This window comes from Pleurodeles waltl, chromosome 11 (assembly GCF_031143425.1).
Source record: "Pleurodeles waltl isolate 20211129_DDA chromosome 11, aPleWal1.hap1.20221129, whole genome shotgun sequence".
Taxonomy (NCBI): Eukaryota; Metazoa; Chordata; class Amphibia; order Caudata; family Salamandridae; genus Pleurodeles; species Pleurodeles waltl.
This window is the reverse complement of record NC_090450.1, coordinates 917,405,724-917,428,736: the sequence shown is the minus strand read 5'-3', so window position 1 is coordinate 917,428,736 and position 23,013 is coordinate 917,405,724. Positions and strand designations below refer to the sequence as shown.

At 42.4% G+C, this 23,013-nt stretch overlaps 1 protein-coding gene across 2 annotated transcripts in view; it reads right to left on the bottom strand.

Moving 5' to 3' along the window:
• Positions 1 to 10,575: 10,575 nt before the first annotated feature.
• Positions 10,576 to 23,013, bottom strand: part of PSMD9 (proteasome 26S subunit, non-ATPase 9) — an 83,462-nt gene continuing 71,024 nt past the window's right edge. For both annotated transcript variants that reach the window (XM_069214919.1, XM_069214920.1), the window contains exons 4-6: positions 22,438 to 22,539; positions 11,209 to 11,297; positions 10,576 to 10,928 (exon numbers count right to left, since the gene is read on the bottom strand). In XM_069214919.1, the coding sequence (XP_069071020.1) occupies positions 10,901 to 10,928; positions 11,209 to 11,297; positions 22,438 to 22,539 (219 nt within the window). In that variant the 3' untranslated portion in view covers positions 10,576 to 10,900. The remainder of the gene's footprint in view (positions 10,929 to 11,208; positions 11,298 to 22,437; positions 22,540 to 23,013) is intronic.

The window sequence follows — 23,013 nt, the reverse complement described above, 5'->3', positions numbered from 1 at the left end:
TTGCTTCTCTTCCTTAGAAGGATGAAGTAGGGTGAAAAATGTCAGCAGCAGATGCTTTGGCTGACGTGGAAAGGAGTAGCCACTTTCGGTGAACCAGATTGTCCAGGTATATGTTGATGTATGGAGGTGTAACCAAAGAGCTTGATGCTCACTTATTCTCGTGGCCAATACAGTGGCCATTAAGAACATGGTCTTAATGGTCAGTAGCCACAGAAGACAGCTACGTAGGGGTTTGAATAGGCAACACAAGAATCGTCAGAACCAGTCTGAGGACCAACTGCAGGATAGCAAAAGGGGTAGAAGGGAACAAATGTTGCACATCCTTATGGAAACGTGTCACAACAGGTGAGTTGCACAGTGAGAGCTGATCCGGTAGCTGCACAAAAGCGAAAATGGCAGAAAGATAAACTTTAACGGTGTCCAATGCAAGCCTTACTGGGCTAAAAACAACAAACAGCAGCACCTCCAAAAAGGCAGAAAGTAGATCAACTTTATGGGAGGAATACCACGACACATTTTTGTTCCAAGGGCAGGCGTATAGTTTTTGTTGAGGGATGCCAGCCACCAAGCTGACATTACAGAACCCAGGAGTAAGATCTAAAAGCATTCAACTGTTGCCGCTTAATCTCCATGCATGAAAGTGGAGCAGAACCCTGCCTTGTTGCTACAACAGAGTTGCTTCCAAAAAGGACAGCCTGATTGGAGGACATAGAATCAAGCTAAGGAGTTTATAATACTAAACCCTCCTTTTCCAATCTGGAGCTCCAGGATGACTTGGGCCCACTCGATCTAGAACTACTGGAGAACCAGGGGTAGGAGTGGTATTGGCAGAAATGCGTACAGGAGTCCTGGTTTCCAGTCTAACCGGAACATGTCTCTGAGCCGAGCTGCTTTGGAACCCCCAACACAAATTAGTGCTAATATCATGCATTCTCATCGGTGGCGAATACATCAAGCCGATGTTCTGCCCCATTCTTGGAAGAGACTTTGTGCCACTTCTGGTTCTGGATGTAGATTACATTTTTGATACAGGTGTTTGTCTGTCCTGGCATTCGGAGATCTCGCTAGCTGTTGCATGACCAGGAAAAGGTCCTTGCAAAGCAGCCAAGTCCAGACGTGCAGGGCCTCCTGTCACAGGGTCCATAATCCCACTCCAGCCTGCTTGTTGCAATACCACACGGCAGTGGTATTGGCCGTAAACACCTGAACTAGCTTAACCTTGTTGGATTGGAGAAAGGCCTTCAATGTGACGCAGACAGCCCTCAGGTCGAGAAAATTCAAATGAAGTGGAGATTCTGCTGGAGACGAGGGTCCTCTGATCTCCACCACCCCTCGATGGCCGCCCCCAACCCAGACATTGGTCCCCACTGTGAGCTATGGGTGTGGAAGGGTAAGGATTCTGTCTGTAATCCAATCGCTGCTTGTCAGCCACCACTGCAGATCTTTTGTAGACTCCTCTAAAATCTGGACCAGGTTGGAGAGATTACTCTGGTGTGTTGCCCACTGAGACTTCGGAACCCACAGCAGAGTCTGCATGTGCCATGGAATGTACCTTCCCAACAGGATGCAGGAGCCCATCAGACCAGAAGCCTCAGAGTCAGAGTCAGTCTCACCAGAATCCAGAACAGCGGTCAAAACATCTGGATCATAGCCCAAATGTCCTAGACTCTCCTCTAAGGAGGATAGGTGTGGAAATGCACGGGGAACGCTGTCAACATGCAGAAGGTTCGCCGCAGTCTGCAGGTGGGCGCTGACTGCCTAGGGCGAGCCCACCTTCAACAGCTAGTTGTCAAGGGAGTGAAAGACTCGGACCCCTGCTCTCTGCAGATGTGATTCAACCGCTTACATCAATTTTGTGAACACTTGAAGGGAACTGGTGAGGCCAAAGGGGAGCACACCAAACTGGAAATACTCCTGGCCTTCCATGAACCACAGGTAATGCCTGTGGGCCTTCAGGACAAGAATGTGGAAATGCATGTCGTGGAGGTACAATGCTACCATCCAGTCTCCAGGGTACACAGAACCGGAACCAAGATGAGCATCTTGAATCTCTCTTTCCATTGGACGGAGTTGAGAGGGTGAAGATCCAGAATAGGACAGAGGACTGTCCTTTTTCGGCACCAGAAAGTAGTGGGGAAAACAACCACACCCTACTCTGATGCTGGCACCCTCTCAATGGTTCCTTTGGCCATCAGAACCTGCACTCCTGACTGAGCAAGGAGAAGTGGTCCTCCGTCAGCCTTTCTGGGAATGGTGGCAAGGGTGGCAGGGTTTCCAGGAACTGAAGGGCATAATGTCTCTGCGCACTATGGAGCACCCACTCGTCAGAGGTTACTGCTTGCCATTGGGGCATGTGTGCCTGAATATGCCACTAAATCAAAGGGTGTGTTGTGTTGAGTACCCAATAAGGAGGTTTATTGGCTGCAGCAGCCATAGGGGTGAGGGACTGTACAGTATACTGACTGTGGGCCTTGCATCCTCTTCGTCCATGCCATGAAAGGACCGGGAAGCTTGCTGGCCTGTAGGATAAGGTTGGCAATATGGACACCCATTAGAGCCCCGGCCATGGCCACTAAATGGATGAAAGGACTGTTTCTGTACTGAGAACTGAAAGAAAGGCCCATGGGTCTGGCAGTGACCCACTTCTCTTTGAAGTGCTAGCACCATGACAACCTTGTCGCCAAATAGGTGGGAGCTGTCAACCTGTCTACCAGAGACCAATAACATCTCTTGAAAACCAAGTGGACCTGAACCAGGCCTGGAAGCAGTGTGCCACCATAGAGGCCATGGCCCTGCCTAGTGAGTCAGTGGTGTACAGTCCACACTGAAAGGTGATCTTGGCTGTGCCTCCGCAAGGATGATAATCATCCACAGGATTGGGCCCCAAGAGCTCCCTTGGGATTGGCGCAGAACCTTCTTCTGCTGCATCACCAGGAGCTTCCTTGCCTGCTTGCAGATCACCTTCAGATGCATGGTGCAGAGCTTGGGGTTGTGGCCTGACCCCAGTCACCACCGGCAAACCAAGTGTGGGTCAGAGACAGACATCTGTCTGTGACATTCTTCACACAGTTTAAATCCCATGGGTTTGTTGGGAGACATGTCTCTAGAACACTAGGAGCTAAACGCAATAAAATGTTGACTGAGGCAGCTCTCAGGGTCTGTGCTGTTGGTACGTAATAAAGGAATTGATGTCAACGCCCCAGGGTGGAACCTATATAGGCACAATGCACATCACTTCCAATGCGGATGACGTTGACAAGGAGATGACTATCGCCATCTACCGGCATGCAGAGGGGCTGCTCAAGATTTTCCAGGTTCAGTGTAGCACCTGGGGAATATTCAAAAGTGAGGAATTTGCGGTTAGAAGTCTCTATCAGAAGGGATGATCTGGTCCTCCAGGACAACAATGTTATCAGGATCATCTTCGAGTGACAGTGGTCCTCCTTCCCATCCAGCACTGTATTCACATGCTACATGTCATTCTGGGTTCCTTTCATTTCTGTCTGAGAAACTCCTTAGCATCAATGGTTAAACCACCCCGACATTAATATCCCTTACATCATGATTTAAAAGACTATCCACTTATTTATGATTGCCCGGATTCACTAACAGAGTCCATGCTAAATGGATGGACTCACTAATATGCATGGTTGAAATTTGTGCAAGCTTCTATGCCGAATCTCTGTTCTATGAGGTATGTCTGGCAAAGAACATAAAACTGTATGTTTTTGAACATGGTGTTCCTGGAGACAGTAGGTGGACAGGCCAGCGTTTGGCACCACTCCCTATCATGCAATGCCCTCCCCAAGTCTACCTCACACAGGGGACCAAGAGAAATCCTGATGTGGTTAAGTATGGCTCTGTAGAGCCATGTGATCAGATGGCCACCTTCCCCCATGGCAAGAAGCACCCAAAGAACAGCGTAGTTAGGCGGTTCTTCATCCTGTGTCAACCACAGCATGTAGAAGGCATTGTGTAGCTGTCCGCACGTAAGAAAGTTGCCAGGTAGAAAGTTGTGATCTTTCCCGAGTTGGTCGAACATCAGAAGGTGGCCTTTAGAAAAAGAGCTCAACTGTGACGGTTAAGGGCCGTCTATGCCAGTATCCCAGATCTGAAGTGGAGTACATCACCAGGTAGGGGGAAGACCCGGTAGTCGGAACCCAGAAACATATGTTGTGGCGTGGCATGTGAGGAAGTGCATCTTGTGGATACACTTGTGGGCTACCACTACTTGGAGAGAGTGCAAGTGTTTTTTTAAAAAATCATTTTATGCACTTGGCACAGAGTACACCCATATCCTTGTACCACGGACTTGTTTATGTATACATAAAATGCATTTAGGTTGGATTTAGTTTAACCAACGTGTAACTTTGTATAAGCATATTGATGAGTTACTCCTTGAGGAGTTGTGTTACACTTTATATATACTCATTCCTATCTCCTGAGGGATTATTAGCTTGCCCTATTGTGTATCTAATTTGTGTACTTTGTGACAGATCCTTGGTAGAGACAGTGGGGTGAGTGGGTTTATGTAAGTTATTAATTTCACAGAGTAGTCCAGGATTTAGAAGACTACAGAGCACCGGTTTGTTGTTCCAGTTCTAGTGGATCATCCAAGCTGCAGCCAGAGTCTTAATTTGCATCAACTCAGTTATTCCACCCAGATTAAAACCTCAACATCTGAACAACAGATCATTTACAGTGATTTTTGCACCAGCCTGAATTCCTAACTTCAACTCATTTAGAATCATTAAGTTACTCACCATCCATGTTGTTTGTAGTCGATATGTATAATATACAATGTATACATATATATATATTTTTTTTAGACAAGATTAATCTGCGTTTGTGTTTCCCGTCAGATGTGCATTTGACTAAAACCTTGGTAGAAAGGAAAATCCAACAGTGACCATTGTAATGATGCCATTGACAGGCTTCTACAATCAAGAGTACAGGCTTGTGGAAGAGGGGGTCCCTGTGGAACCTCACCCAATTTTCATTTCCCTTCATTTTATTTATAAAGCGCGTACACATATGCAACGTAGAGAGAACAGTAACACGCATTTTACATGGTAAATAACAAAAACAATAAGGGTGCAGAAAAAGGCAACTGTGTTACGCCAAAAAGAAATGCTAGAATGTATAAGAGAAAACCCCAAAGTAGGTGGCTTTCAGAGGCATCAAAAATAAGTACAAGAATGGGCATTGTACAAGAAAAGGTAACAGGTTCCCCAAGTTAAGGGCAAGGATGGCAAAAGATTAAAGTCTGAGAAGCGGGGGGGAAGCGGTGGCAGTCTAAACCGGAGACAGAGCAACAGAAATGTAGTAAATTGGTGGCACATCAAGAACATATTGAAAGAAGATGCGTGAAAAATGCTATTGGAGATGGAGAGAGAAAGGCAGCATTGAAGAGAACTAAGGTTGGGAATAAAGTCTAGCAGTAGGAGATTTAAAGAGAAGACAGAATTAAGGAGAGATCTTAGAGGAGTAAGTGAACAGGTAGGAAGACCAATTAGTAGGGTAAAGTAATAGTCAAGGCAGGATAAAGTAAGAATGAGACCAGGGAGAACTATGTGGCAATTTCATAAATTGTGAAGTTGACTTTTTTATTGTTCTAGAACGAGAGAGAACAACTTCAGTCCGGTGTATCAACCTGGACACCTGCCTGAGACAAATCATGATAAATTGGTCCAAGGAATATAGGCTAACACATGATTCAGGTGGATTTGAAGCTGACACGGAAGCGGAGGTTCCCTTACATCCTCTAGAGTGTTCTTCTTACTTTGACTATGGCAGACACAAGATTGAACAGCTCCCGAGACGGTCTCCTTATCATTCTAAGCTGCAGCTAAATATCCTTTTATATACATCTGGAGTACTGCAACTTGAACTCATTACAATATACTGCTGTGCCCATGTCAAACCATCATGGCAATTGATATGCCTGATTTTGTACAAGAGGTTCGGGATCCTTCTGCACTATTGGTGTGTTCTGTTCAAACTTTATCAACCTAGTCAGCTCAGATGTAAACAAAGGTCTTCACATTCACCTTTTAATTATTTGTGCATAATTTGAAATACATTGACGTCACCATCAAACACTAATTCAAGTGCTATTCATCCCCAGTACTTCTGCAACTTCCCAGGACCATGCAGACTAGATTCTTTAAACTACACTCAACCATATTATAGGCACAAGAAACAAAAGAATTCCCTCAAACCAACATTTAACTTTTTTACCACTGAACAAAGCAAACAATGAAAATGAAATCACTTCTGTGACGAAATGAAATGTAACACAATACAAATATCTGTGGGCACTTAAATAGTTATGATTAATAACCAGACCAACGTGACTCATTTTCTGAACTGTTAAAGGCCACGTGGGTTCTGTGGAATTTGACGGGGTGTATAAAAGACCACTGATGTATTTCACTGGCCTTCCAGGATGATACAATTTGACTTCAGTGGTTATTTTACTTCCAAGATGCTAAGGTAAGGCATTTCACCTGTCAGCTCAAGCTCCAAACTTTACATTAGCTCTGATGTCCTCTTCCCAAGGCAAATGGAAGCTGGAATGGACTAGTTTAGAACAAGTAGAGTGGAACAATCCTCATTAACGGGTGTATGTGTATAGTAAACCAGTGTCTTGGGAAAGGCATCATCTAAGAAAACAAAATGCCACCTATTACAAATTTCTTTAGTGCTTTTCTAGTGGCATGATCCACCTTGCATTTAGTATGGGTGTGATGGTAACTTTAATTCGAAACAGAAAACAAGGGTCTGGAAACTACAGCCAACCAAGGAAGAATAGGGTTCAAATTGTTTATTTTAAATGGAGCATCCCTTCTTACTTTAAGTCAGAGCTTTCTAACTCGGGTCAATCAAACAGTCTCTGGCCCAAGGATGTTCACCAGGTCACAGCGTCCAGTGATGAAGCCAACCAAGTCCAAAGGGACACTGGCCAAGAACACAGTTATGGCAGTGATTTGCTTCTGTAGGACGCATAATTGGACATTTGCTGCAAGGGCTTCGTCATTTAAGTTTAAACTTTTAGGTATTTACATTTTTAACAAAATGTGCATTTATGTATTATTTCAAATTTTAGGTATTTAATGTTCTGAAGTTTATTTCAAAGTTGTTGTATTTAGGTTTCTACATTTAGGTGTCAAACCTTATTATTAAGAAGTGCTTATTCTTATAAAGATATATATTTGTAAAGGAAATACAAAAATGGCATATACCAGTAGGAATATGTTACTTACTCTGTAAGCATCTGTTTGTTGCAAGTAGTGCTATAGATTATATGCTCAGTATACTCCTGCCATCTAGTGTTAGGCACAGACATTACAAGATGTTTTTCTTCAAAGAAGTCTTTCGAGAACGAGGTCTTGACATCTCAGTGACTCCTCCTTTGGATTTAGATGAGCATGGTCACTGACTCCATTGTTAGCAGTGAGAGTAAGTATGGAGTACTGTGTTCAGGAACAACAGTAACCATGTAAGTATAAATAATAACCCTAAAGAGAAAGATATCTGTAACAATCACTGGCATTCAGGGAGGACGGTGAGCGCATGTGAATCTACATGCCACGAACAGTGCAAGTAACATGGATGGCGCAGAGGTCTGAAACTAATTCCTAAAGAGACTGACCAACTGTGGCCTGTTCTCTTTATAGGACGTCCACCCAATAATTTTTCACAAAAGTGTATGGAGTGGACAAAGTGGCAGCTCTACATACGGTCTCTACGGGCATGTTCCCCAGGAAAGCCAAAGTAGCGCCCCACTTGTGGGTGGAGTGTGGCTTAGGGTGGGAAGGTAGGGTTCTTTTAGCTTTAGCAATGCAGGTCTGGATGTATTTAACAAACAACCTGGCAAATCTTGCCTTACAAATGGTGTGGCCCTTCTGAGGCTGGGAGAAAGCTACAAATAGCTGTTAAGTATTGTGAAAGGATTTGGTCCTGTCAATGTGATACAGGAAAGCACACTTAACATGAAGTGTGTGTAGTGCTCTTTCATCTACTGAGTCAGATCTTAGGAAGAAGACTGGGAGCTCAATGGATTGGTTAAAGTTGAAAGGAGAGACCACCTTGGGGAAAACCTTAAGACTGGTTCCGAAGACCACTTTGTTCTTGTGGACTTGGAAAAAAGGGTTTCTGAAGAGTGAGAGCCTGGGATTTGCTGAAGCGTCTCAGTGAGGTGACTGATAATGAAGGCAACCTTCCAAGAGAAGAACTCCAGGGGGCATGTATGCAGGGGCTCGCAGGGTGGCCACATTAGTTAGGACAATGTCAAGGTTCTAGACTGGGGCAGGAAGTACCCTCGGTGGGATTACTTGCTTAAGGCCTTCCATAAAGGCTTTGATAGTAGGAATTTTGAAGACTGAAGTGTGTTTCCTGTTCTGCATGAATGCAGCAATAGCGTCTGGGTATTGCCGGATTGATGTATAAACTAATTCCGACCTCTGAAGGTGTAGGAAGGAGAGTGTTAATGTTGTCTGGGGTACAGTATTGCACAACATATTTCCACTTACCAGCATAGCAGGTGCATGAAGTGGGGCTACAAGCTTGTGAAGGCCCTAAGTAACCAAACTCTATGACCTCAGGAGGCAGATAGCTCATTTAAGCTGCTTGGGGTCTGGGTGCCTGTCCTTGCTGTGGTCTTGAGTGAGAAGATCCGGCCTGCTGGGGAGCTTCCTGTGTGGGACAATGGACATCTCAAGCAGGGTGGCAAACCACTGCTGTCTGGCCTATGTTGGAGCCACCATGATGAGGGTGAGGGATGTTTGCCTCAGCTTCCTGACCACATACAGAACCAGTGGGAGAGGAAGATAAGCATAGAATCCTTACAGATTCTGATTTCATCTGTGCTTGGATTTCCCATTAAGGACTGAAAAACAGCAGTGGTGCTGCACTTTCGGTTTCACATCTTCATACATGCCTAACTTGGTTATAAAACCAGTTTCACCCTATTTTTCGGTCATTAATGTGAGCTCCCAGCACAGCTGAAAAACTCAGAATAAAGCGTGGAACTGCAGCAACAATAACACATCAATCAACTGATGGTTGTCATTGCTGAAGTCAGGGGCGGTTTACTTTTACTGAACCAACAGTGCATGATGAAGGCCTAACCCGTTCAGTGGAGACAGTTTTAACCAACAGTGAAGGAGGAGCCCTCACTAAGCTGGTCACCACCCACTCCTTTCTTCAACTCATCGGTGTGCTCCACCCCTCTTTGCTTGAAAGGAGTTCTGCTGACATCACCCTGGGTCACAGCAGTATATACCCAATTGCAAACCTATTTAACACTGCTTAACCTAGCCTCGCCGATCAGTGTGATGTCACTGTCTCTAAGGTGATGTCTTTCTCGTTCGGGACATGTGATGGGCTCTTTTCCTTGCACCAACCCCTCACTCAAAAAAATAAAACCATCTACACTAAAACATCACAAGCATCTGGTAACTTGTGCTAAGCTGCTCAAATGTCCTCCTCTTTCTCCCCATGATGGCAGGGCAACACCCATAATGCTTACGCACCAGTTACTTATGGCAGCAGCTCTCATCATGGTCCGGTGAGAGGCACAAGTTGTAAACGGCTGGAGATTGGCCCAGGGATAATTAGAGTGAGACTAAGGGCATCTCTTTAAAGGCGTCCGTTCCATTACTTCAAAAGTGTCTTCATTCTCTGAAGGGAGTCTGGAGGACGCAGTGGCCTGAAACGCCCCGACGGCTGAGAGGGGAGTTCATTCGTCGATGGGACAGATGGATGGGATCAGCATCACAAGTGAAAAAACAAAAAGCATTGAAGAGTCTTCTCGCATTGAGGAGGAAGTCATGGACTCGAAGCCGCAACAGGAACTGAAAGCTGTTAAGACCAACATGCTGGATGGCAGGGAAAAAAAAAAAAATCTAAGAAGGACCATGTTCATCTACATCCATAGGAGAATCCACCGAGACCTCATGACTTAAAAGACATCGTTGAAGAAAATCAAATTGCAAGATTAAGCCTAAGATCAAGCCTAACATTAAATGACAGAAGTATGCAGAGCATGTGTGTCTACAGCCACACATGCTAAGTACACATGATTGATCCTAGGTTAAAAGCTGAATATTTTTGCCCTCAAGTGCAAGTGTATTTATAATGAGGATCTAAAGATTAAGTTAGGTGACAAGGGCTACCTGCTGAATATTCTAAGCAAATGAATTTAGGAATCTTACCAGTGGCAAATACTCAAGGGCTCGGAGGCTCATGTCAGAAGAACTGACTTACAAGATGGTGGATACCAACGGTTGATAGAATATAGATCCTTGTGAATGGCTTCTGAGCTCTGATGGGGTAGCCTCAGAAAGTAGAGTTTGAAAAAAATGACTGGGGCCAAGCAGAAAAGGAACCTAAAAGAAAGTGACAGTCCAGCTTTCAGTTCGAGTAGGGGGAACAGATGTCATTTGGAAGTGACTTGGGCCCTCAATAAAGCCTCAGGTAAGGGAAAAGAGGGGCAAAGGGGCTAGAAAGGTTCAAATCAGTTTCTTTGTCTTGTATAAATACTGAAGAATCAGTAAAGATCATTAAGAGCAGTGTAATCAACCATTTTTTTTAATGACAATTCTATTGTGAACAATTCCACTGAGCCAGAATAGCTGAGAAGAAGCACCATACTATGTCAATAAGGAATTGCCAGAATAATCAAATGTGGATAAAAGCTGCATTCACGTTTTCCTTGTTCTCTTGCCTATGCATGAGACTGGTGTGGTTGACATTTCTCAGTTGGAAAAATCTCTGCAGTCTGAAGGATCAGGTATTGAATTATTTCAAAATAAAATTCATAAATGTTCAACGAGCACCTCTTCCCCATAGAAAAATCCAAACGGCAAACAAAAATAGCCCAGTTGTGATCTTATGCTCATCTCTTCAGGGGTATGATGTTACACCTGGAAATGAAGCAAAGAGCCTGCATTAGCCACTGTACATTAAATGATGAGAGATTAGAATAATTTTAATTTTAGAAAAAGTAACAAATACAAATCCACTGCTGGCCATGAAATCTGTGATACGCATGAAGTCAGAAGGTCACCTGTATGTGTGGATCCACACATTTTTGTTAAAGATGATTTTCTTAGTCTATTCTAAGCCACAAACTCATTCAGCAGGCCAACATTTTTAAAGGTTAGTACAAAATCCAAAGTAGAAGTGCAGTTGAAGAATCCTTACCCCAGCAGTCCTTTTCCACTCCATCGTTGAGGCGTGAGCCCTAAATGGACTTTCTTGCCCTCACGAAGAACTGTCAAACTCAACGGTTTCTGAAATTGATATGAAAAAAATCACTTAAAAAAAAAAAAATGTAAACATCAAACGGATCCTAGTAATTCTTTGCAATGTGAATCAAAACAGCAGCTGAAAGTAAAATTACTTTTGTGAAAGGAGATTTTAAGATGTTTCTTGGCCACTTCTGTCTTTCCCAAGTATGGCATAGAGTGGATTCAAACATGTTATAATACACGATAGTAACGGAATAATCAAGCCAGAAAACTATCCGAGAGTATCATTCACCCACTAAAATCTACTTTCACCTTTACGAGGAAAAAGTAAAGCAGTATAGGAAGTGAAAACGCTAGTCACCCAAAGTAGAATGATGTACTGTAAACACCCCACAGGAATAGCACGAATCGTACCTGTCTCTTGCCTTTATTTCATGATTTCTTTGCAGAGAGAACACAGTGCATTTACAGCACTAAAGATATGTATACACGCACATACGTATATATATTCACTAAAAACAAAGGTTACAGGGACGTTAACAATTATACTTATGTTAAGAAACTAACTCTGGCCTGAAGGGACTTTACTGCATGAGTTATAGTTCTTTCAGCTAAGTACAACTATAACTGTTGAATTTCCATGGCTTTCTGTGTGCAAAAAGTGAACCTAACTATAACATCCCTGTAACCTTTCATTTTTTAGTGAACATTGTGTGTGTGTGTTGAGTTTTTTTTTTTTTAACAAACTTTTATTGGTTTTCTACCTTAGTACAGTTCAGCATACATCGCATAGTTCAACTATCTCTACATATGAAGCAGAAATATAGCCATATGATCGAAATTCCAGACCTGCAAGTGGAACTGGATATTCATATATTATTTAACAGTAATGGAGAACAACAAATCCCTATCCTTACCTCCCCGCTTTCGTTAATAAGTATATGAGTTAAGCCATCTATGTTGCCGGTATCGATGTGCCTCGCAGGAGTACGTCTACTAGAAGGGGGGAGTGGAAGGGGGTGTAACATATGTGATCTGTTTACAAACACCCCCACACATTGTGAGCCTTATGTGGGGGAGAGTGAGGGCCCAAAAAAAAAAAATGAGCTCCTTGGTTCGCTGTTAGGTTAAGCCTCAACATGTCTTCTCTCTCCTCATTCAGTCTCCCTAAGGGACGCTGTTCTCCTCAATTCTACTAATTCTGTGCCTCATTCTACTAGTGTGTCCCACTCTCGAGATATTGGTTCCTTCTCAACCCCCTATATTGTTCTCTCCTAAGAGCTGAACTTTCAGCCTCGCTCCAGCGTAAGACTTTCTCTCTCTCCATGAATGGATGGTTGGTGCATGCGGCGACTTCCAGCGCCTCGTTATTTGTCATTTTGCCAATAGCATAGCCAGATCTATGAATTGCGAAGTTACCTTAGAGCCACATGTGTTAGGTTGCCACCGCAGGAGGAAATAAGAAGGCGCCAGTTCCACTGTCACCTCGGTGATCTCCAACAGAGTGGCTCTGATTGTAGCCCAGTACTGTGAGAGGGACGGACACATCCAGAGCACATGGAGAAGGTCGGCATCAATGGTATGACACCAAGGGGACTGTGCCGTTTTCGTGTGATACATTCTATTGAGCCTATGTGGAGTGAGGTATGCACAATGGAAAAGGTCAAATTGGATCAGCTTAAATCTAGGATTGCGGGATACTTTTTTAGCACATTGTAACATGTAAGTCCACTCCTTAACCGTAATGTCCCTATCTAAATCAGTTGCCCACTTAGTTTGCAACATATCTAAAGATGTGTGGAGATGTGCTCGAATCCCTCGGTATAGCCACTGAATGAGATGTCTGCTGTGACCCATTGTGTGTTGTGTCTAAAGGGCTTTGTGTGCTACTGGTTCTGCTCCCTGTGGTGCCCAATAAGTGTGTACATAGGTCAGTATTTTAGCACGGGTTAAAAAGAGTGTCAGATAGATCATGTACTTGTACAAAGTCTGAGTGCAGCATTAACATGCCATCTTCAAACAGGTCCCCTAGTGTAGGAGGTCCCTGTTGTTCCCACATTCCGAGCATAGCTGCCATGATCATTCCTGAGGGGGTAGGGAGACCGCACAAAGGTATGCTGGGTGCGCAGGGGTTGGTGAGGCTTTGTATTGTGTAGCTATTTTCCAGTAAGCCAACGCCGTTCGCAACTGTAAGGTAGCCTGGGAGGGTAATTTTGGGGACCCAGGACAGAGCAATCAATGTATGAAACCTTTCTTCCATAACGCCACTGTACAATTTATCTCTTACAGGTTATGACGGGCCAGCTGGTAGGACAGCCATTGTAGTTGGCCCGCTATACAGAAGGCTTTGAAGTCCAGGGCTCCCAGGCCACCCATGTCAGGGGCTAACTGTGGACATCTGTGCAGGAGGTTTATCTGGTTTGAGAAGCAAAGTGTGTGTGAGTTATAGTTTCTTCAGATAAGTATAACTATAACTGTTGAATTTCTATGGCTTTGTGTGTGTAAAATGAGAACCTAACTAGAACATCCCTGTAACCTACGTTAACTGTTTTTTAGTGAATTTCTAAGGCTTTTTAAATTCTATAATGTCCCTGTAAACTTTGCTTTTTTTTCCTAGTGAATCTTTTTTTCCCCTTTATTGTAAAGTAATATTGAATTGCCATACGTTAATTCAACCGTCACCACACACAGGGTTGGCCGTGTGTGAGGGGGGTTTGGAGAGTTAGTGAGGGTGTATTTTTTTTTTTTTTTTTACAGTGAGGTTTGTATACACGGATTTACAATGGGAGCCACGATGAGCGCTGCGGAGGAGCCGCAGATCCTCGTGTACCCCCCAATTTTTTTTGACAATTTCTCACCCATGAGGGGTTGTTCAGAGACCCCTCCATCAGTCCTATGGGGCCAGGATACCTCTACCCTGACCACTTTTTAATCCCCTTCCTCCTCCCTCCCTCCCTCCCTCCCCAAAGGAACGAGCTGACAAACAAAATTGCGGCCGCAACTTTTCTCTCAGATTGCAGACAGACAATCAGGGCCTTGCTTTTGGCTTGTAAAGCTGCATCCCTAGATATAAATACATCTTTTTTCTTTAATAACTCCAAAAGTACTGACAGATTTGCACCAAATCACAAAAATAGATCTTTCTGGACTAATACCAAGCTTTCTGCCAAATTTGGTGTAATTCCATCCAGTGGTTCGAGCTGTAGTGGTGGTTAAAATCCCTAGGGGAAATTCATGGGGAACACACGTTTTGGGACACCCTCTTTTTCTCAGTCCCCACCAGATGACACACTGTGAAACTTTCAAGACAGCAGCTAAAGTGAGTGGGAAACTAGCTTTGAAAATTTGGTAAAGATTTGTCAAAAGGTGCTAAAGGTATAGGCAAAACAAAAAATGCATACGTTTCCTACAGCAAGTAGGTCCCAACTATAACTACCTACCAAATATATATATATATATATATATATATATATATATATATATATATATATCCATTCTCCTCTGGCGATAGCCAATATCTTCATGAAATTTATCTAGTTTGACACTCACTTCAGCTGCTGTCCGGAAAGTTTCTGGGTGATTTGTCAAGCAGGGGCTGAGGAAAAGGCTTTTCCCCATGCAATGTCTAAGGGGAGTTTGTAATTTTAATACACTGCTACAGCACGAACCGCTGAAAGGAATTACACCAAATCTGTCAGAAAGGTAGATCTTGGTTCCGAGAGAATCCCTTTTATAATTTGCACATGTAAATCTGTTCAGTAGTTTCAGAGTTATTAAAAGAAAAAAATATAGATATCTCGGGATGTGGATCCCTCTCAGATCTTCCCATAGCTGCATAATACACAAGGCATATGATGAAGCACTGGCAAGGCTGCGTTGTCACAACTACCAGAGGTACCTGGCTTCAGTATCTGAGGAGGAGGGTAAATCCAGCAGAATGCTAGCCTGGTTGGTGCACCCTGGAAATGAGTGCACTCCGATTACAAGACTCCGCGTGGCAGATAGGACATGTGTATATTCCCCGACAGACATAAACAACACGTTTAAAACTTATAACACGTCACTTCAGGCAGCCTGAGGATGAGCTGCAGCGGATGTTGGGACACCAATTGCAGACACTACCACTATGAACACTTGAACAGGCAGACAGGGACCCCTTGGGTGAACCAATAACGTTAGAGGAGGTCAAGGCCGCCATTAAACAACTGGCAACGGGCAAAGCGCTGGGCACAGACGGACTCCCTATGGAGTTCTATAAGTCATCTGCAGACATCCTGGCACCCAAATTCGTTGTACTGTACATGGAAGCATACGACAAGGGTATACTTCCAGAGACGATGAGGGAAGCGCTTGTGGTCTCCTTGCCCAAAACTAAATCTAAAGAGGCCTCAGTGACTGATTTCAGACCACTATCTATGCTAACTGCGACTTAAAGATATTGATCAAAGCCTTGGCTAATAGACCACCCCCTCACATCTCCCAACTAATACATGAAGACCAAAATGGTTTTATACCCGCATGCAACACATCTCTGAACCTTAAAAGGTTTATAGTTACTTCTGCAAGTTCCTCATGACATGCAACACCCTAATGCTGTGCTCCTTTCAACTGACTTGGAGAAAATAATTGACCCACTGAGATGGGATTATTTACGGGCGGTGAAGATCAGGAAGGGACTGGGTCAACAATGGGTGGAGATACTATATAGTTTTCCAGTGGCAAGAGTGAGGACAGGCAAGACAATATCAGAAGCCTACAGAATATTCCGAGGCACCAGTCAAGGTACCTTGCTGACATCCTAAAGAAGCTAAAGAAGCTCTCGGAGGGGACGCTCAGAGAATCTGTGCACATTAAGGAAAATAGCATTGCTCATCTCAGGAGCTTTAGTGGCAGCCAGCCAAAACAATGGTAGGGACGCATGCTAAACAAGAAACACACACACACCGTGTCAGCCAACTGGGCATGTATAATTATCTTCTGTCCCCACTCTCAGTCTATCAAAGTTACAAGAATATTGGTCACGGTGTAGGCTCTGCTCAGTCAGACACTCACTATGTCAGTGAACAGTGAACCAAGAAAGAAGTCTAAGCAGGAGCCAAAGTGGGGGTAATGGAAGTGTAGGACTGCAGGAGCCAGAGGGAAAGTATGTGAGTTGGGTACATGATAAAGCCAGGAGCTGAGGAGAGCAGAGGCAGGAACCAGAGCATGGACAATTAAGAGACTCACTTCTTTCCAACGGATGGGGTATGGCATGTGCAACCATAGGCAGTGCTTAATTGGAGCCAGTGGGGTCCACCTGCACTTATTTTTGGGGACTGGCACTTATATTCCTGCATCAGATATTTACCAAACGCAAGAGGAAAAAGCAGATTGGAAAGAGGGCGGATGAGAAAGAAGGAAAAACCATCACAAAAGAAATCAAGACCCTGCAAGATTGAGAGAAAGAGGCAGTGAGTGCAATAGATTAAAAAGGCATGAGATGGATTTAAGACTTCCAGCTTTGGGATTCAGCGAGAAAATTTTAATTGCACTACCCGCCGGCTTCTGAACAGAGCTAAGGGCACCACCTCTCTTTTATTTACAAATTAATAACTGTCCGGTGTGGTGTGGTCTCTCCTTGGTAAACAGTGGTGCTCCCTAAAAGCTGTGCATGGTTTGAAGTACCATCAAAAGTACTAAGGGTTCATCTCTGGAATAATTGTGTCCATTCCTGGTGTATTATTGACTCTGCCATAATATTGGTCATCCTTCACATATTCTGGGTATTTGTGGTCTACCTGGGGCATACTGGCAACCATCACTGAGATGCAAGGGGCATGATGAACCTAACTTTGGCTATTGCGCAGATAATGGTGACCCACCCTTGGCATACTAATTGCCAAGACTGACACTGGCATCCTGGTCATTACAGTATCCAGCCTTGGCACAATGGTGGCTCCGGAACAACAATTGTGATTATAATGACTGGTCGTTTGAAGAAGAAACTGTGCATGTGAGCAATTTGTATATTTGAGTAATAAATGTAAATGACAAAGCTGATGTTTGAGGACTATGTATTTACTAAATATGAAAACTGGTCTTTTGAATTCAAATTGAATGTTTGCCCAACCAACTAAAATACATACTTGATACGGAAATATGTTTTATTTTGCAGTCACTATGATTTTGTGCCTCAGGACAGCACCAAGGTAAAAGCTGTTAGTAGGTCAGGATTATTCCCTTTAAGCAGAAGTAGCTCTTCGTATAGTAAAGGTTGGAGACCACTTTACTAGACATTTGCAATTTGCGACCATTATGTTTGTGGCCAGTACTGAATTTTATGAACAGACATAAGGACTAATAGGGTGGCTTGTAAAATTCTGAATCCGAGTGGGATTTAATATGACATACCTCATGAATAGTACTGCAAATTGTAATTCACTGTAATAAAATTTTTGTTTAACTTCGAGTGAGAGCAGGCATTGGTACAGTGGGCCAAAGTTTACTCTTAACCACTTTTCTTGCATTCACAAATGGGAATGGGGTTTCAAGAGGATCTCTCCCCTTTTGCATATGGCTTACTACACTACCCCAGGTCAAAGGTTTTTTATTTTTTTTCAATGTTTTACGACCAGATTTCAGTTGCAAAATTGTTATACATCACATGCCTATTTGGTATTTGGAAGGAACGCCTACAACATGCCCCTTCCAAATACTGACCCAATATCTATACCCAATGTCCTTTTAGGAGTTGTCAAAACTTTACCAACTCCTAACATGAGATTTCTACATTGGAAATTCCACTTTTGAGGTTGCAAACTAAGATTTGGAGTTTTTGTGACCCCAAAAATGGATACTACATCTGGTCCCAAGTGTGTTTAAAAACACTATTAGTTTATTATGAACAATTGTCGTAAGATTTTCCATATGTAACACTGAATAGGGCAGCGTAATAACTCACAATAGCTGGGACAATCAACAAGACTACATTTTCAAAGGAACCTCATTCATCAAATAAACATTACACAATGTCAGTAAACAGACAGTTTAGGCAATACATAAAAAGTAAGAAAAGTAAATAAGGTGAAAGCTCCAAGAGGCCTGTAAATCAACATCAGGATAAACAAAATGTATTTGAAAAATATATTCTTTTGGTTACAGAGCCGAGCATAAAGACTATAGAAACATTAAACAGTCAAAATTCAAATTACGTACACAGTCAAAATGTGTTACATAAGCTACTATCTATACAGAGCACTTCTACACCAACAAAGCAGAGAACACTGAAGACAAAAGAGCAGTACACCTGGCATAAGACACTGTAACCAAGTTTGTCGCTGTTTTGACCTTCAGCTTTATTATATACACACAAGGCCATCATCAGGACTGAAAAGTCATATGCGATAATAAGGATCAGCTGAAATAATTTCTTTATGTCATCATAAGGAACATTTCTATATGTATCGCTATATATCCCTTAGGGCGATATGTCCGGTATCAACAAAGGCAGTTAAAGCTCATGAAGACTAGGATACCCAACTTATTCATAATGGTCATCTAGAGTTCCTACCCTACAGGGCGTCCTCTGACTTAATCCTGGCACAGTCGGAAACGCTGTGAGAAAGTCACAGCATAATCCTGTATAGCGAGTAGCGTGTAAACAGTTGCATGGTGCAGCCCATGAGATCCTCCTGCTTGACGATATCCATTACACATGCTAGAGAAACTACAGCGCGAGCAACCACGGGAACCAATGTATACCGAGTCCAGATTTTTGAACAATGAAGTTCTTTTGGAAGCAGAGGATTATATTGTAAGATTGTTTTCATTACCTTGTACATGCCATATCTTAGTTCACAAAACATTCATCACTGTAACCTCTTCAGACTTTCAGAATAGCTAGAGATAGCCTGTTCACAAGGAAGAACAAGGGTATAAGCTTGCCTGTTACAGATATCAGTGGTTAAGAAAAACCATCTCCTATGTATCCTAGCAATAAATACAAGTGAATGTAGGTCAGAGGAGATGCCTTTTATGTCTTATAACTTGCACTATCATTGCTCAATACTTTGAATTTTAGAGATTAACAACTATATATGGCGCATAGTGCTTTCACTGTCTCAACCATTCCAACAGCTGCTTGGCCTCCCAAATAATGACCTTCAATCTTTCTGTGGTAAAGTACCACCTTCATGTGAAGGCCAACCTTTTATTCTGCATATTGCAGGAATTCGATTTTGGGAATTTTAGTGTTTGTATAATGAACAAGAGTCTTGGAATGAATTTTAAGTTACACTACCTGGGCTGTGATAGAAATCTGGGTCTGGTTTATGAAGCATATAGTGGTATTGGAAAATATAACTAATTTGTGTTGACTGCTTTGGGTGGAGAGTCCCTTGATTTTCATATATTCCATTATAATATGAGGGGTTTTAGAGAGAATTCTCTTTAGTCAGTGATATCCTATTCAAGAATTTGCCATTTATCCCAAGTCTGGCTTTTGTGTGGTTGGAATGAACGAGAATATAAGTTTTCATAGTTTTTCCCATTCTCGTTTTATCTAGCGATTGTTGCACAAGGTTCCACTAAACACTATCAAACAAGTTCTTGGCATCCAAGGCAAGAAGGATCAATTTAGTTTGTGTTTGTTTGGCAACATTTATGAAGCGCACCTTCAAACGTATGTTATTCAACATCTGTTAATATCTAACAAAGCCAGAGTGTTATGTCGGCATTAAGATTGGTCATATGTGACTGTGTTGAGTGACTTGAATTCTAGGGAAAATTGTCACATCAATATTGAACAGTGTCACAGGCCTGTAAATGGCACAGTCTGTTGTGTCTCTTTCCAGTCGTAATATCAGTGAGTGTAGACTATCATTGTCACCTTCACCTTTCCTGTGTGAGAGGATTAGTTAAACACTTCTGCCAGATGTCCAAATAATAGGATCGAAAATTATTTGTAGAGCGAAGCTGTGAAGCCATCTGGTCCCCACAGCCTAGTTCCCTCACATTCAACCTTTGGCCATTATCACCTCAAAAAGGTTATCAGCTCTTCTAACTGCTGTATGTCTTTGGGATTCACAAATCGGAAATTTAAAGTGGTTAAAATACGCTTTAAATAATTATCTATTAAAACCTTGCTGACAGCTATACAGAGAGGATGGTGAAAAAGCCTATCTCATTACAAGTCTGTCCACTGTCAGATATAATATACCTGATGTCATTTCTCATAGGTACCTTCTTAAGCTGGTATACATATAAGCAGTCTGCTTTGGTCACATTGCTCATAATATTTCTGACTGATTTAGTTTACGTGCTGCTTCAGTGCTTAGCAGGTTACCGAGCTCCCTACCTGCCAGGCACAGGGATTTGTAAGTCCTTCACAGCCCGTTCATTTTGTGCTATTCTTCCAGGTATCATTTCTAGATGGCTGTGTGTAGTATTAAGTTTCTCCTTCATTACTGTTTGGGATGAGACATATTACATCCCAGATGACTCAATTTTCATGTTTTTCCTGCAAATTATGTTCTAATGCCTTTTGGCTAGAGGTCTGCACTATCCGATCCCATAAGCTGGTTCACACGTCTGTCATAGTGGACGTTTCTTCAGATACACTCGTAAACATTTCAGCAGCATGATGGCTGAGGAGAGGTCCGACAGTGCCTTCACTCATATCTTCATCTCTAGCACCAAAGAGACCACTTTTTTCCTACTAGAATGTAATCTATTTTTGTATATGTTTAGTGTACATTAGAATAAAATGTATAATCCCTTTACTATGGTGGTGTTCCCTCCAGATATCAATGACAAACAGGTCTTCTCTGTACGACTGTCACCAAAATCACAACTGTTGTGCTACTTAATGTAATGCTATGTCTTTGCAAGCTTGTGCAATGAGGGTACTTCTGATTGCAAATCATCAATCCCTCAATTGCCATCTGCTACAACAGCAAATGTGGATTCTTGATCCTCTGTAGCCACTGTAGCCTGAATTTCTCCTTCCTCAATGTCGGAGAAGCGTTAGGACTCTTTGAAGTACTCTTGGTGCAATCATGACATTGCTTCCTACCCACCCACTTCTAGTCAATAAATAGTTGGCTACCGTACCTTGCAGTCCAAGGTAAAAAGCAGAACTCTTGTGCTACCCCTCAACAATTCCCTCTATCCTACGGACTCAAATCGGGTGCCACACACTCATACCATTCATGGCATGAGAGGAGGAACATTTGATGCTTGTCACAATTGGATACAGACAGAATCTCTAGGAGTGCTGGCAAGGGAGGGTTCTGTAGACCTCAACATCTTTTCCCCAGAAACGTTCAATTGAAGGAGAGTTCAAATAGCAATAACCCAAGCTGCTCCTAAATAACAATCTCTGGCGTCTCTTCATGCTTCAGAATCATCAATTTAGGGAGTAAATGGAGCCATATGCAAAAGCCACAAAGAAGGAGCTCCCAAATTTTGTGACCAAAATTCCCTGCCTTCGACACCCATTAATTTAGAAAACACTTCTGAGATTTTTCTCCTCCAAACATCAGTGCTGTTGAAACGTACTTTAATCAGATATGTCTCAAACACAATGACTACAAAATCTAATCAAAGCTAATTCACTGAAGGATAGGAAGAGAATAGCCAGGAAGGGGCAAAGGAGACCATGCCATCATGCTTAGATGCCATAGCACAGCCTGTTGTCCTAGTAACTAAAAACCTTTTTGGAGATATTAGACACAAACCACAATATATTCACACTGCGGGTGTGTAGCCAACTTATCTTTAGTAGCTAGCCTGCCTTTTTATCCCTCATTCCTTCTTATGAAACAAAATTAGCCTTCTCCTAAAATCCTTTAGCTTACTCAAATGAAATGAAAATATAAGCATGTGTCCTAGCTGGCCCTACTGTCTAAGCCACGTTTTGTTGTGCAAGGTCCTGCAGGACTCTTGTAAATGACCTAATATGGGCCTCAACTCCATTCTTTTATTCTTGTGTATGCCATTTGTAGCCATCCCAAGAAAATGAAGCAGTACAATATGTTCTTTTCAATTCTAGCTCCATATTACATATAGGATAAAAGGATTCTTGGAGTGCAACACACTTCTTCAGTATGAACAAGCAGACATTATAAAATAAAAATACATCCTCAAGAGTATAAATCCTGATTGCTTTCTGAAACATCAATGTGGTAGGCATGCCTCTACTTACCCCTTCACAGTGCTGCACAACAGTGGCAATATTTTGCAAGGTCTGAAAGTTGTGTTCATTTACAGAGCCAAACTCAACAATTTCATCTCCTATTTGTAAACCCTAAAAAAACAAAAAGAGGAAAATAAAAGTAAGCGAGAGATGGAAGACACATAGTTTAACATGTTTTGCCACATAGCAGAATGGTGTGTCTTTAAAAAATATTCATCTTGCCCCTCAAAAAACATATCAGGTGATTTTTCAAAGAAGTCTACATATGGCTAGCACAATGTTTTTATTGCTAACGTCCAGGACCTATTTGGTCTTGAGCAACATAAAAAAGTATTATCCTAATAAAGATATTAGCAAATAAATAAATGTAATTTGTATCACTTCCATCCACAGACCTGGGCTTTCTGGACTTACACCAAAGAATACAAACTCATTTCTCGAACTCTGAACCTTTAAGATACATTTCCATATAAACATATATTTAAACTACTGTCTATGTGAATTGTATATATATATATAGACACATATATATATATACATACACACACACACACACACACTTATATACACACATTGCAGTTTTAT